Source organism: Monodelphis domestica, chromosome 2, assembly GCF_027887165.1.
Source record: "Monodelphis domestica isolate mMonDom1 chromosome 2, mMonDom1.pri, whole genome shotgun sequence".
Taxonomy (NCBI): domain Eukaryota; kingdom Metazoa; phylum Chordata; class Mammalia; order Didelphimorphia; family Didelphidae; genus Monodelphis; species Monodelphis domestica.
The window spans coordinates 170,612,127-170,627,976 of record NC_077228.1 but is presented as its reverse complement, the minus strand read 5'-3'; the positions used below and the strand labels follow the sequence as shown (position 1 = coordinate 170,627,976).

Genomic DNA, 15,850 nt, shown 5'->3' with positions numbered 1-15,850 from the left:
GACTATTTCTAGAGGAGACAATGTAATGCGTTAGAAAAAGCACAAGATTTGGAGTCATCTCTGCCCATCTCTGTTGGCTGTGCAGTTGGGGTAGATCACTTGCCCTCTCTGGGCTTGTTTTCTTATTTATAAAAGACAAATATCATTAACCTTTTTTTTTCCTTAATGCCCCAACTCCCCCTTTATCAGTTTGTTGAAGAGGCTCATGGATCCTTCTCAAAAGAATGTTTTTAAATGCCCCAAACAAAATACATAGGAATACAAAGGAAACTATACAGTTATCAAAATATATTTTTTAAAAACAAGATCACAGGCCCAGGTGAAGAACTCTTCTAAGGTCCCTGATTCCTCTATGGTCTCTCCACCATCCCCTCGTTCACAGTTTATAGAATCTCTCAGAGAATAAATACATTATTTTTCTAGAAATCTAAATCCAGATCCCATCTGCCATAGCTAAAAAACCCAGCCCTACTCAATTTCTCCTCTCAAGTCAGACTCCCTAAAGGGTGAGCTCCCATTTTCTTTGTCACTTATGCCTCCCCCACCCCCAGGAGTTCTTAGCAAGCTGTTTGTGAATTCCCCTTATTTCTAGAATCTCCCTGGATCGTCACCTCTTCCCCCCCAAAATAGATAGAGAAATGGACCTTTTTCTTTCCTCCAGCTGGGCTTCAAAGTAGACCTAGTAGAAGGAGCCCAGCTGGCAGTTTTGACTTGGCCTCCATTGCACTGTGTGACCCTAAAAGCAAGTTATTTCTCTCCTCCAGATTTCAGGTTCTCTGTGTAAGGGCTCTCTTATACATTTGTAGTTTTCATTTTAGTCGTGTTAGACTCTTTGTAAACCCCATTTGGGAGTTTTCTAGGCAAAGATACTGGAGTGGTTGGCCATTGCCTCCTCCGGTCCATTTAAAAGATGCAGAAATGTAGACAAACAGAGTTGAATGACTTGCCCAGGGTCACACAGCTAGGATGTATGTGAGGAGAGATTTGAACTGCCCACCTTACACAGTACCTAATAGATTCTTGAATTTGCCTTGAGGAGAAAGTATATATGAGTAAAAATGGAATTAGCCTTTGGACAGGAGTTAAGATGATCAAAAGTTCAATTCAGGCATTGATTAAGCAACTTCTTTTTATAAGACCCAGTCCTAAAGGCTTTGGATTAAAAAAAATTAAAAGGAAAATCATCTCTGCCTTTAAGGAGATTATATTCTACTAGAGAACTACACCATTTGTACGAGTAAATATAATAATCTGGGACAGCTAGGTAGCCCAGTGCCTAGAGAGCTAAGCCTGGAGTCAGCAGGGCCTGAGTTAGAATCTAGCTAGGTGACCCTGGGCAAATCACTTAACCCCCATTGCTTGGACATTACTGTTCCTCTGTCTTAGAAGTGATACTAAGACAGAGGATAAGAGTTTAAGAAAAAGAAAAAACAAGTAAATATACTCTAAGGAGAGAGCGTAAAATAACTAGAGGATCAGAAAAGGCCTCATATAGGAAGTTATAGCTGAGATGAACCTTCCAAGAAAGAAAGGATTCTGGGAGGCAGAGGAGAGAAGAGAGTACCATCCAAGGTAACAGCCTTGTAAAAGCAGGAAGGCAGAGATGGAATGCTGAGTTTAAAATGTGTGAGAAGGACAGTTGGCTGTACTGCCAAGTGTATGAAAAATCTAGGGGTATTTTTATTATAGTCTCTCTTAAAAAAAAACAAAACACCAAAGACCTAAAAACCCTTACATTCTGTCTTAGCATGGAAAATAAATATCCATTCTGAGGGGGAAGAGCTATAAGGGCTAGGCATCTGGGGTTAAGTGACTTGCCCAGGGTCATACAGTTAGGAAGTGTCTGAGACTAGATTTGAAGTCGGGCCTGGCTCTCTCTCCATTGAGTTGGCCCTTGTAGTCACTCTTTTTTTTTTAAACCCTTACCTTCCATCTTTGAATCAATATTGATTGAATATTATATGTTGGTTTTAAGGCAGAAGAGCAGTAAGGTGTAGGTAAACAGGGTTAAGTGACTTGCCCAAGGTCACACAGCTAGGAAGTAACTGAGGTTGCATTTGAACTCAGAACCTCTTCTCAACAAACCTGGCTTTCAATCCACTGAGCCACGAAGCTGCTCCCTCACAGTCACTTTTAATTGCCTTCCCTAATGGAGGCAGAAAGGAATTAAGATCACAGTGGATGATTTACAATGAGAATAATCAAAGAACAGTCAGGCAGATTATTACTATTGTTCTTGTTGCCATCATCCAGGTCCTCCTCCTTTCCTTTGGGTCAGTGTGTTGCACTCCATGAGAAAATGTGGGCTAGTGGCAGTTGTGAACCACAGAATTTCTTTCTTTTGACCATCCTGACAGAGAGGTAAACAATCATCATCCACCTCCCTCATTTTAGAGATGAGGAAACTGAGTCACGAGATGGAAAATGATTTATTCAAGGCCCCAAAGGTTCCAGGACTTGGATACACATATCTCCTTCCATTCTACCTCCAGTGCTGGAGAAATAAATGATTGTGGGAGGAGAAAACAAGAAATGCCAGTCTTCTGGGGAACAATAATGAAATTTTAACTAGAAAACTGCTATAAAAGAAGGATGTGAATTGCCTGCTAATTATACGCCTAGATGGACATGGCTCTCTGAAGCATTTCTTGCTACTGTGCTTGTCCCTGAGGACCACTGTTCCTAATTCTCTCTACTCTTGAAAAGGGGGAGGGGAGTCAGAGAAGGGAGGAGGCTGGGATCCTGGCCCTCTTCTAAAAATATCTCACAGCCTTACTGTAGCAGGGACAAAGCCTTCTCCCCCCTTTGCCTCTGCCTGAATGTCTCCCAGGGTCTTTGCTTTAATAGGCTGAGGGGCTGAGAAAAGCGGCTCCCTCCCAGCCCTGAATAGCCCTTTCTTCTGAAAGGCCCCATTCATCGACGCTGCTATTTGGCCTGGGAATGAGGGGAAGGGGAGAAGGGTGTGAGAAGGGGATGGAGAATCCGAGAATAGCTTCGGACCCAGGGCCTTCCATGCAGAATCTAAAGGCATTGGGCTGCTAGGGTGGCAACAGATCTGGCCATGCAGATGGGAAGCCACCGGCTCCCAGGCTTGGAGGGGGGGCCCTCTGCCAGGGCAGAGACCAAAACAAACAGGAAAGGAGCTGGGGCATTCAGCCTACAGAAAGGGTGTTTGATGTAAAAGACCAATAAGATGAAGGGGAAGGGGGGGAGGGCCGTGAGCCGGGAGTGTGAAGGCAGCAAAGCACAGAGGAAAAGAAGGCCAGCCTGAGTCCCCACTCTGCCCTTCCCTGCCCGAGCAGTGTGACCTTGGTGGCAAATCAGCTCAGCTCGGGTTTGTCATGTGTAAGATGAAGGAGTTAAACCAAAGGATCCGCTGGGCTCCGTCTCGCTCTCTGTGATGTATGACCTTATGAATGGGTACCACAAAAGAATTCAGAGGAAGGCCAGCCACACTGGCCAAGGAAAGACCCGGGCTGTTCATGTCTAAACATGAAAAAAAGGAAACGGGCTGGAGCTGCAATGGGGGGACCTTCGGTCAGGCACCGAGCTGCACTTCCTGATTGATCACAAGACACTGGACAGAGTGACCAGGAGGAAGTGGGGAGGAGGCACTCCCAGGAGCAGGGAGAGAAACCCAGTGAACTCTGGGGCCTCTGTTAGCTTTCAGTGCTGTAGAAGGAGAGCAGGTTACCCCACTTAATCTTTTTTTTTTAACTGCCTAAAGGAATTGAATAGGCATCTAGGTAGGTGCAGTGAATAAAGTATAGGGACTCATCTTCCCAAGTTCAAATCTGGCCTCAGATATTTCCTAGCTACGTGACCCTGGGCAAGTCACTTAACCCTGTTGGCCTCAGTTCCTCATCTGTAAAATGAGCTGGAGAAGAAAATGGCCAACCACTCCAGTATCTTTGCCAAGAAAACCCCAAATGGGGTGACAAAGAGTGGAACAGGACTGAAACAACTGAACAAAAGCAAATTGAACAATGAATAAATAACAGTGAATTGTATTGTGAAGCCTACTGGGTGTCCCAAAAATCTTTGTGCATTTTGAAGCTGACAAAGCTTAAATAAAACAGCATTAAGACTTTTGGGACACCTCATAGAAGACTGAATTTTAAAAATATTGAGTTATTTTTGTTTTCCAAAAAGTTAAGCTTCAGATAAGTAGGTTTTAGCACAGACTAGCGATCAACCTATTTTATAGCACTTAGAGCTGGAAAGAGAACCATCAGTTCAGTTTCCTACAAAGTACAGAAGTACCTATAGTAAAAGGTTCTTGGGAATCATGGATGAATTTCAGGGAGTCCATGAACATGGATGGGAAAAACAACATGTTTATTTCAATCTAATTGCTTCATTGTAGTCCTATGTATTTTATTTTATGCATTTAAAACATTACTCTGAGAAGCAGTCTATAGCATTCCCCAGATTCTGCCTAAAGAGTCTATAACATGTAAAAAAAAAAAAGAGTCATTATAGGAACCCTTGACTTAGAGCCTCCCTGACAGGTATCTGTCCCTCTCTGCTGTCAGGGTAGGGAGCTCACTGCCTCCTTTGGAAAGAGCACTGGCCTCCTTCCAAATCTTTGTGACTTTGGGCAAGTCCCTTCATTTCTCTGTACATCTGGAAGTCATTCCCAGACTTTTCCATCCTTGGTTTTATGTGATATGTGTATATTGGTCCAATTTTTGGGATTCCTAACTTTCTTCAAGGCTTAGCTCAGATGCCACCTTTCTTTTTCCTTTTTTGTTTTTTTAAACCAGTGCTTTTGCCCACCCCAAGGTACCTGTCCTTTCGGGAGGCCCTGCACTCTAAGGGAGGAGGGGTCCTGGCCTCCCTGACCTCTGAGGGCTCCTGATAACATTAGGTTCAACTGGATTAGTCTGGATGTGCCCCAAGGTAAAAACCTCCAGTGAGACTCTGATGGAAGGACCCAGCCAGGGGGCTACAGGTTCCCCCCATCTCTCTTAGGCTGCTTCCCTGCCATCTGTGTTGGATGCCCCTAGACTGACCCAGGTTGCTTTCAAGTTATGCCCTTCAGTACAGCACTTTTGCTGGCCCTGAGGTTCCCTCTGCTACTGCAGGGTCAGTGCTCTGGGTTGGGGGGGGGGTCCTGGGACCTTCCTTCTGCCATTCCCTTAGACCTGTCTTGTCTCAAGATCAATGTTGTGTATTGGTTCTAAGGCAGAAGAGCTAAAAGGGCTAGGAAATGGGGATTAAGTGACTTAGGGTCACCCAACTAGGAAGTATCTGAGGTCAAATTTGAACCCAGGACCCCCAGTTTCTATGCCTACCTCTCAACCTGCTGACACCTAGCTGTCCCCAGATGCTACCTTTCTAATCTTCCGAGGTTATTAGTGCTCTCTTCCCCCACTCCCCAACTCCCACTTCCAATTATTTGGCATTCACTTAACATTTATTTTTATGTTCTTATTTGTGTATATATATTGTGTCACTCCTACAAAATTATAAACTTCTTGAGTCCCAGTTATGGGAAACAGCTTATAAAAAGTCATGGGGAGGGGGAACAACTAGGAGATTCAGTAGATAGGCAGCCAGGCCTGGAGTTGGGAGGGTCTGGATTCAAATTAGACCTCAGAAACTTCCTAGCTGGGTGACCCTGGGCAAGTCATTTAATCCCAATTGCCTAGCCCTTACCACTCTTCTGTCTTAGAACTGATACCTACTATTGATATTAAAACAGAAAGTAAGGGTTTAAAAAAAAAAGGATAGACAGGAAATGGATTATTGAGTCCTAATAGGCCAATTTATCTGGAATGTAGGTTGTATAGAAGGGAATAACATGAAATAAATCTGGAAAGCCAGTTGGGAGCCAGATGGGTGGTGGGTGGACTTCAAATGCTAGTTTGAGTAATTTTAAATTAGAGGCAATGAAGACCATTCGAGGTTCTTGAGGCAGAAGAGTGACAAGATCAACCCTGTGACTTAGAAATATTAATTTGGCAGCTGAGAACAAGATGTCACATATTTGTCTCTTAGAGAAGAACATGAGATGTTGAGGATGGAGCCAATGCATTGTCTAGTCACGCACAAAATCTATTTTTTGCTCACTCCGGAAATATTTCCTGTTTAAAAAATAAAAAGGACAAAATTTATTAGTGGAAAAGATAAGAGCCTATTCTGACCATAAACCAGAATAACATCTTTTTCTTTTTAAATCCTTACCTTCTGTCTTAAAATCAATACTAAGTATCAGTTCCAAGGCAGAAGAGTGGTAAGGGCTAGGCAATGGGGGTTAAGTGACTTACCCAGGGTCACACAGCTAAGAAGCATCTGGGATCAGATTTGAACCCAAGACCTTCCATCTCCAGGCCTGGCTTTCTAGCCACTAAACCACCTAGCTGCTGAGTTAGAAGAACATTATTTAGGAACAGATAGGAACCTTACAGATCATTTAGTCTAAAATATCTTCCTCCTTCCCCTGCCTCCTGCTTTTTTTTTTTTAATACTTACTAAGGAAACCCAGGCTCATAGTAACTTGTTCAAGGTCATGTAGTGAATTACCAGAAGAACTGGTATTAGAACTCAGGTTCCCCCTCACATTCTAGGGGCTTGATAAATAATTTTCTACTATACTATGCAACCAAGGTTAGAATTTAAAGATGGGGGAAAAAAAACTGATGAGGCCAGAGAGAAAACATCCTAGTAAAAACCAGCCTTTAAAAGTAGACAGTCCTTTCTAATGTAGAGAGAGCTTTCATATCTATTATTTCACTGGACACTCCCGACAGCCTTGAGAAACAGGCAGGGCAAGTATTAGCTCCATTTTGCAGATTAGGAAATTGAGGCTCAGAGAGGTCCAATTACTTGTCCAAGGAGACACAGCTTGTAAGTGGTAACACTGACTTGGAACTCTGGCCCCCTGGCTCTTAGGCAGGTGCCTGCCCCACGATACACCAAGCTGACTTCTGAGTCCTTGGGTTTGACTACAGTTCCCCATGAAGACATTTGGGAGACAGTATGTGAAAGCACAATTCCCCAGGCAAGAGATGGAAGGGAACTTAGGGATCGTCCAATCTGAGGAGTCTGTGGCTTCAGTTGTACTGTCAGTCATTTGATAAAGCATTTTTAAAAGTGCCTACTACAGTGAAGCTAGGTGGCTCAGTGGGTAGAGAGCCAGGCCTAGAGATGGGAGATCCTGGGCTCAAATCTGGCCTCAGACCCTTCTTAGCTGTGTGACCCTGGGCAAGTCCCTTAACTCCATTTGTCTAGCCCGTACTGCTCTTCTGCTTTGGAATTGATATTTAGAAATGGCTCTAAGATGGAAGGTAAGATTTTTATTAAGTGTTTACTATGTGCCAGGCACTGCCCCCAAGGAGGAGCAGAATGGGACAGGAGCTTCCAGGTCCAGATATTTGTTCCATCTGAGCTGGGGCACCCTGGGGCAAAGCACCAAGAGCCCTGCCCTAGTTGCAGCTCCGACCAGAGGTTTTCAAAAGCTCACATTTCTAGAGTGCCTTAAAGTTTGCAAAGTGCCTTCCCCTCAGCGTAGCCCTGTGAGCCCTATAGGGCAAGCCAGTAGCCCCAGTTTCCAGGGGCAGCTCAGAGTCGCAGCTATGGAGAGGCAGAGCCTGGACGCAGACCTGGGGTTTGCGAGTCCAGTAACTCCATCCTGCTGACAGGGCGCAAATTCCAGCATGCCCTACCCAGCTGGAAAGGTGTCAAGCTTGTTCTATTGTTTCAGAACTAGCCTCAGCTCAAAAAGGATCATCACCAGAGTCTGGCTATTAGATTATTAGACTTTGGGACCTCAGTGACCCACAAGACAATCACTAAAGTGTGTAGGAAGGGCTGTGAGCTGGAAAACGGAGGAAACATCTACCTAGATTCTCTATGGAAATAGGTCTGGATCAATGACACATGTAAAACCCAGTGGCATTGCTCCTTGGCTACGGGAGGGGGATGGGAGGAGGGGAGGGAAAGAACATGAATCTTGTAACATTCTACATTATTCTACATTAACGAAATAAATATTCTACATAAACTAATTAAATGAAATCTCCCCTCCCCCCCCCAGTGAACAAATAAAGATTCTCAGACTCTCCTGACCTTGCTACTGTGCCCCTTCCCATCTCAGTTCTGGCCTTCTTTTTCTCTTTTTTCTTTGTTTTGTTGTTTGATCATGTCTGACACTTTATGACCCCACTTGGAGTTTTCTTTGCAGAGCTACAGGAGTGGAATGTCTGAGGTCAGATTTGAACTTGGGGTCTTCCTGACTTCAAGGCCAATGCTCTATCCACTAACCCACCTAGCTGCCCTTCCTTTTCTCACATTTCTTGGCTTTGTGTGTGTGTGAGATCCTCTGGTCAGATTTTGTTGATGCTTTGGGGGAAATTTTTCAACATTTCCCCAATAATACCCCACTCAATATAGAATTGTACCTTGTTATATAGAAGTATAGTTAAGGAAAGTGAATTCATGTACCTTATTCTGCACCTGGAGTCCACCACCTCCTCACTGAGAAAAGGGAAATCTGTTTCATTATTAGTCCTCTGGAGCTGATCGGCCATTGCACTAATCTGATTCTGCTTTTTGCTATTTTCAGTATTGTTTTGCCTTTCATTGTTTGGTCATTGTGTCTATTCTCCTATTTGTTGTTATTTGGTCCTCTTTAATCATGTCCAACTCTTCTTGACCTCATTTGGGGTTTTCTTGGCAAAGTTCCTGGAATAGTTTCTCATTTCCTCCATCAGCTCATTTGGCAGATGAGGAAACTGAGGGCAACAGGGTGAAGTGACTTGCCCAAGGTCACAAAGCTAGTAAATGTCTGAGGCCAGATTTGAACTCCAGAAGACCTGTCTATCTACAGGTCCAGTACTCTACCCACTGGCCCATGTCATATGGGTTCTGTTTATTTTTGTTCTATATCAGTTCCTAAGTGTCTTCCTGAGTATCTATAAATACTTCATCTTGAACATTTCTTATACAACAATTGTTCTTTACCCAGTGGTGTGCTGATAAATGTTTACCTAGCTCTTTGAAGGAAATAATGTATACACAACACGCTTTTAAATTTAATCTAAAAAAATGAACATTTTTCCCACTGCTTTCTTAAGTCTAGACAATTTTTTAAAAGTCCTAAATCAAGTCCTAATTCATATTATTTGCTAGAGATATAAATGGTCACCCTGAAAACTTAACAGATTGCTGTCCAGAGCCAGGGGCCAACTGTTCACCACACTCCTGCACATACTGCAATGTGTTATGCTCTTCCCCAGTTGGCAGGAAGCAGCTGGGTGGCACAATGAATAGAGCACCAGACCTGGAGTCAGGAAAATTCATCTTCTCAACTTCAAATATGGCCTTCAAATCAGGCACTTACTAGCTGTGTGACCCTGGGTGAATCACTTAACCCTGTTTGCCTCAGTTTCCTCATATGTAAAATGAGCTGGAGAAGAAAATGGCAAACCACTCCAGAATCTTTGCCAAGATAACTCTAGATGTAGTCATGGAGAGTTGGACAGAACCAAACAAAAAAATTTGATAGGTGCAAGCTTTGCTTCCAGTTCTTGGCTGTCACAAACATGCATATTTTATATATATTGGACCTTTCTTTTACTTCTATATAAATTTTCTTCCAAGTCCTCTGAATCCCCCATATTCCTTTCCCCACACTCTCTGCCAATTAAATCTCCTCACATTTGGTCTCCTCCTTACAGAAGTGTATTAGCAGAGGGGAACTGCAAGTCTCCCTGTCCTACCAGCCAGTGGCACAGAGAATGACAGTGGTGGTGCTTAAAGCAAGACACTTGCCAAAGATGGATATCACCGGTCTCTCAGGTAGCAGCTATTTACTCCAATCAACCAATGGGTTTTCCTCTCTTCCTTCCTCCTTTCCTTCCTTCCTTCCTCCTTTCCTTCCTTCCTTTCTTCCTCCTTTCCTTCCTTCCTTCCTTTCTTTTTTTTCCTTTCATCTTAAAATCAAGATTGTGCTTTGACTCCAAGGCAGAGGAGTGGTAAAGGCTAGGCAATGAGGGTTAAGTGACTTGCCCAGGGACACACAGCTAGGAAGCATCTGAGTCCCCTTATGAACCCAAGACCTCCTTTCTCTGGATCTGACTCTCAATCATCTGAGCCACTGGCTGCCCCCTAACCAATGGGTTTCTAATTTCTCCTCTCTCTCTCTTCTCAAACTCCCATTTGTCTACCTTAGCTTATAGCTAGCTCCCATTTTTCTGAGAGGAAGGTTGCAAAAACCATTCTTCCTAGAGTTGACATGATTGGGCCAGTGGCCAAAATGTTCTGAGCGATAGGCATTTACCTAGAAGCCTTGGTATCCTTGAAAAGGCTGCTTTCCATTTGGGAGGTTTCTCTAACATGCTTTTATGAGGTTGTTCAATTCCACCCTACTTAGCATTCTAACCCTAGGTTTTCAGACCATCATTCAGCCATTTAGTGATTACACCCTGTTCATAGAATAGAAACCCAATATATTTTTTCTTCTTTTTAAACATTTTTATTGGTATATTTTGCTTTTATATTACCTTTGGCCCCAAATATATTCACCAACACTCCTAGCCACCCATAAAGCCATCACAAAGAAACTAATTGGCTGAATCTGACTGCCTTGTAATTGATATTAGACTTTGAAGTTCAGATAGCATCTTGGGGGTGGGCTAGTCCCATCCCTTGCTTCAAGGATAAATCCCCTCCACCATATTCCTGATAAGTGAGATTCTGGGGTTGGGCACCCTAGCTATAATCTCTGCCTTGGTGGCAATAAAAGAGAACTTTTTCATGGGTCTGTCTCTCCCTTTTTCTGTCTCCCTACACCATCCGGGCACCCAGATCCCTACGTCAAGATGAACCTCTATTATGGCAGGAAACGCATCGCCAAGAAGAAAACCCACGTGAAGAAGTGCACTTTGAATCCTGTCTTCAATGAGTCCTTCATCTATGATATTCCCACTGACCTGCTGCCTGACATCAGTATTGAGTTCCTGGTTATCGACTTCGACCGCACCACCAAGAACGAGGTGGTAGGGAGGCTGATCTTGGGGGCTCACAGTGTCACAGCTGGTGGTGCAGAACACTGGCGAGAGGTCTGTGAGAGCCCCCGCAAGCCAATAGCCAAGTGGCACAGTCTGAGCGAGTACTAATCCTGACCCCCTCCCTCCCAAAACCCAGTGGGGGAGAGGTGGGCTAGGGAGAGGATTGGGGGGAAATGATACAGAGAGGTGGACTCAAAACCTCATTTTAGTCATATAAGAAACTTTCGTACAAAACAAAAACCACAAAGGACACCTCATACAATCCCAGCAACAGATTGGTACTTTGGTTCCCAGCAATGATGATTTTTTTCTCCTTTTACAAGGCACTAGAAATTAAAAAAAAAAAAGAATTAAAAAAAAGGAAAAAGGAAAAAATGAGGAAAAAAGAGGGAAAGACCCCATACAAGTCTATATATAACAATGTAACCACATAATTGCATGTCTAATACAAATTGAAGCGAATTAGTGTAACTTCTAATATCGAGTTACAGATTTTAATCCATGAAAAAGTCTTGTTCCGTGCTGAATTGTGTTTGCTGAGGTTCATGTGAAACTAGCCTCTCTTTACCAGGCTTCTCTGGAGGGTGTTGTGGTTTGTTCAGTTGGTTTTTTAATTCTGAATTTTGTCGTTGAACATCTCATCTCCTCACCCACCATCTTGGTCTTGGCCTCCTTTCTGGCCTCTTCCCAAGGAATGGGAGAGATCCTTGGCTGTTGCCTAATTAAGAATTGAGCCAAAAGCTAAAAAGTCTGCTCTTGGCCAAGAAACAAACACCAGGCTGGGCAGTAGAAAGGATTCTATTTTGTTTAGTTTTGTTTACAGTAGAAAAGTCTAGATAAATGAGCAATGGGAATGACTGATAGAAACTGTCCCTTGGTTACACATATGCAACAAAACACTTGGACGTGACCTGGTGGTACTTGGGTTTCTGGCAGTCACACTTCCCCATAAGAGCCACAGAGGTGTTAATTTGGAGGATCTCTTACAGCAAAAAAGTGAGGGAGAGGGGAAGGAAGAGGGGAAAAAGAGCCTGGACCCAAAGAGAATGCCATTGTCTTGAAATCTGTGTAATGGTCCCCAAAAACCATATTCAGCTTCTTTCAGAGAAAGGAGGAGAGAAGGACATCCACCTGCCCATTATGCTGCCATATACAGAAGTCATCCATTGGTGGTTGGACACAAAATCTGACAGTGGTCTAGATGGGTCTTTGGTTTTTCTAAACTTTGTCCAAGGAATTTCTCTGGAATGGCCCAGACCTTTTGGGTTAACTTTTGTTTTCTAAATGAAAATATTCTCAGAAATGACTCATTCTTGAATGATAGCCCTTAGAAAGAAAGTGATGGTGCTGACAGTGATGATGACATTAAAGGATAATAAAAGCTTACATTTCTAAATCACTTTCCAAGTCAAAAAGTGCCACCCTCATCACCCTTGGATTTCTATAGCACCTTTCCCGCTCTCCCCCAATCCCCAAAGGTACCAAGTACATCTCTGTGAGTCAGGGAGGGTCAGAGATTATACATGATGAGATAGAGCCCCTTAAGAGGGTCAGCCAATTGTCCAGTCACTGATTGAGCAGGGAAGAACAGTCATATATCCTGACTCCCAACTCAGTGATCTCTCCCTTATTTTCAGATAGTTTCCCTGGGGACATTCTGAATATTAGTGAAACCCACCCACAGAGGACATCCCCCAGCCTACAAAAGTGACAGACTGAGCCAGGGCTTCAAAGATCAGTCATCTACATACCATTGAGTTATAACTACACTAAAAAAGCTCCCCCTGACTTGCTTCTAAGGAAGGCTATAGAAAAGTCAGGTAACTGCTATTCAAAGGATGTGCATCTTGCCATGAACCTTTCAGGGAGCTCTGAAGACATAAAAACCAAACACAATCTCTCTTTTTGTTGTTGTTGTTTTTTTTCAATCATCATCTCTTGAAAATAGGAAGATCTGAGTAGATGGAATGATAACAGGAGTGCCTCCCCAATCCCATTCTTTCCCTTCCTCCCCCATCATCCTCATTCCCATTTCCTCCCACCTTTAAGTTGTGTTCCGATGACTAGTCTCTGTCCTGTTCCCCAAGGATTGTAAATATTGTATCATACGTTAAAAAAAAAAGATAGTTTTTTTTGTTTTGTTTTCTAAAAGCTCACTTTGAGATAGTTTAATGTAAATCCAACAGGTGCGTTTTGAAGCCCGTTTAGGAAGAAATGGAAATGGTTCCTTTTCATCGCCTTAATGCCTAAAGATCAGAAATCCCTGAGCATCCCCACTTCTGTTTCCTTCCCAGAAACAATGCAAAGCAACTGGTGGAGATAGCTGGGCCTGGGCCCAGCACTGTGTGTGCCTCTGTAGCCCCTCCTGACATAGGTTTGGGAAAACTGCCTCTCCCCTTCCCCATCACTCTCCCACCTCCCCTAGTAGCTTTATTCTTCCCATCCTTTGGATCTCTTGAGTAGTGAGTGGGTGGGGAGGGAATGGGGGAACAGTTAACAGTTACTGGGGGGTAGGTGGGGCGCACTGACCTCCATGACTGTCTTTCTTAGAGAAAGTCAATGTTGGCTACAGGGGTGGCTGCACCAGGTCCTCCCCACCTACCTCAGGCCTGATCCATTGGTGACCTTGACTTTGTTGACCCAAAGTTTCCTAGCTGGCTGTGGTTCTCGGGCCTGTTCCTTCCAAGGCTCCCTGGCAGGGTAGAGCCAAAGGATCATCTCCTCCAAGGAATCATTGGGTAGGCAAGAGAGTCACAGCCTCACTTATTATTATTATTTTTTTTTTTCACAAGACTCTCTCTGGGTCAGGAATAGGTTTGGGAAATGGTCACTTGTCTGGAGAGATGCTCTGCCTCTGGGCATCTCCCTTCTAGGAAGAATAGAGCTTTTAGCAGCATTAAAAGCCCCTTTCTAGAGTGGTTCCTTTTTCCAGCTCTTTCTGGAAAGGAGCCCCCCAAGAGAAATGCCCCTGTTGAATTGGAATAGAGCTTGTTCCCGATCCAAAAACCAGACACAATTGGTCTTTGGGACAGAAACGGCTTGTTCAGGGGAGGGACTGAGCAGAGCAGGCCACATGTCCCGGAAGGCTCAAGATAGGGACACTGCCCTTGCCACAATCCCTCTCCAACATGGTCTTTCTTTACCTTGTGTCTTCTCTTGTAAAAATGAAACTCAGAAATGTCTAAAACAAATAAATAAAACAGTGTGTCGAAAATTTTAAAAAGAAAAAACACAACAAAAAAAACAGAAAAACATCTAACATGAACTGTGTGACATTGCATAACGCTGTGATGCTAACCTACACTATGTAACGCTATCTTGTATGTTGGATTTGTTAATGCACAGTGCGCGTGCAGAATAAAGACTGATTCACATTCAGCATGGACTGTCTCTCTGAAATGAAGGAAAGTGAGGTTTCCATGCTACAGGAGGTCAAGTAAAGCCAGGAGATGAGTACAAAGACCCTTCCAGACTCCCTAAGATTTCTACATTGCCAAAAGAGAAGGAAGACACCCAAAGACAGGGCTGCTGGCACTCTCTAAATTTCCAACCCCATGGCAAAACACCAATGATCCATCCCTAGAGATACCTCTACTGCTGTCTCCCAGTTCTAACCTTAAGATTGTCATTTTGAGGAGTGTGACCAACAGATAGGGTGAGGGAGAGGGGAATCATAAGGATGTCCACAAAGAAGATCCTTTTAAAAGCTCAGCTTTAGTTTGCTGGAAAGGTACACTTTTGGAATAAAAACAATGACAGTCTCTTCAGGAAACTCCCCTTCTGTTTACATATGGGGAAATTTTCCCTAGATGTAACCCTGGCTAGTCACTTGCTCTTCGGGTTTCCCTTCAACCTTTCTAAAAGTCAGAACTTCAGCATACTGCCCATTTTCTGTTCTAATTTCATTTTTTTAAAACCCTATCTTCTATCTTAGAATCTTAAGTATCTGTTCCAAGGCACAAGAGCGGTAAAGGCTAGGCAATGGCAGTTAAGTGACTTGCTCAGGATCACACAACTAGGAAGTATCTGAGGCCATTTTTTTTTAGATGCCAACTTTTTATTCTTGCTCTGGAGAGAGGAGTTACATATTTAGGATGTCCAAACTCAGGACTCCCAAGATCTGAAGGTATTAGTGGAAACTGACAATTTTCTCCTAATGTATGCTTGCCAAATATGTATTCCCCAGACTATTTTCAGACAATCCCAATCTCTTCAAGTTAGTGATATAATCTCCAAACAGTTTGATCACCTTCACTTGTTTATCAAGTAATTCAGAATCAAAGAAGCCACAGAGATGTGGATATTTGTGATCCTTTGCCTTATGTACAGAGCCAACAATTCCTCATTAACAGCCTTCTCAACAGTAAGAGCTTCATCCAGAGCCTGCAGGCCATCTGACCAGGCTTCTACCTCTGATTTTAGGATAGTTTCCAGAACAAGATGTCCTCCCCCTTTGATTAGATACTGAAGAATTGTCTCCATTGTTACTTCTTATTTTTGGACTACTCACGGAAGAACTTTGAGAAGTGTTCCTGCCTCCAGGCTTGACTCTCAGTTCACTGAGTGTGAGATTTAAAATAGTGAAGCCCATAAACTGTAGTGATTAAAATGGTGGAAGATATAAATTGTGATAGATATAAGAGAGGGTGAGTAAATTTGACCGCAGAAAATATGTTTCACTACAGTGTCTTGGTTTTTAAATAAAATATAAGGTGGTCGCCAAGGAAATATTCCCAATTATTCAAATACCCAAGTCAACTGGGTTTTATAGAGATTTTTAATTAATAATATAATGAGGAATTAGAGAAAGAGAGAAAGAGTAGGAAAGGAATAAT

At 43.2% G+C, this 15,850-nt stretch overlaps 1 protein-coding gene across 1 annotated transcript in view; it reads left to right on the top strand.

Moving 5' to 3' along the window:
* The window catches only part of SYT11 (synaptotagmin 11), a 35,472-nt gene extending 21,079 nt beyond the window's left edge, over positions 1-14,393 (top strand). Inside the window, exons 3-4 of the mRNA XM_007482046.3 lie at positions 9,684-9,807; positions 10,813-14,393. Coding sequence (XP_007482108.1) covers positions 9,684-9,807; positions 10,813-11,123 — 435 coding nt within the window. The 3' untranslated portion in view covers positions 11,124-14,393. The remainder of the gene's footprint in view (positions 1-9,683; positions 9,808-10,812) is intronic.
* The last annotated feature ends 1,457 nt before the right edge of the window (positions 14,394-15,850 follow it).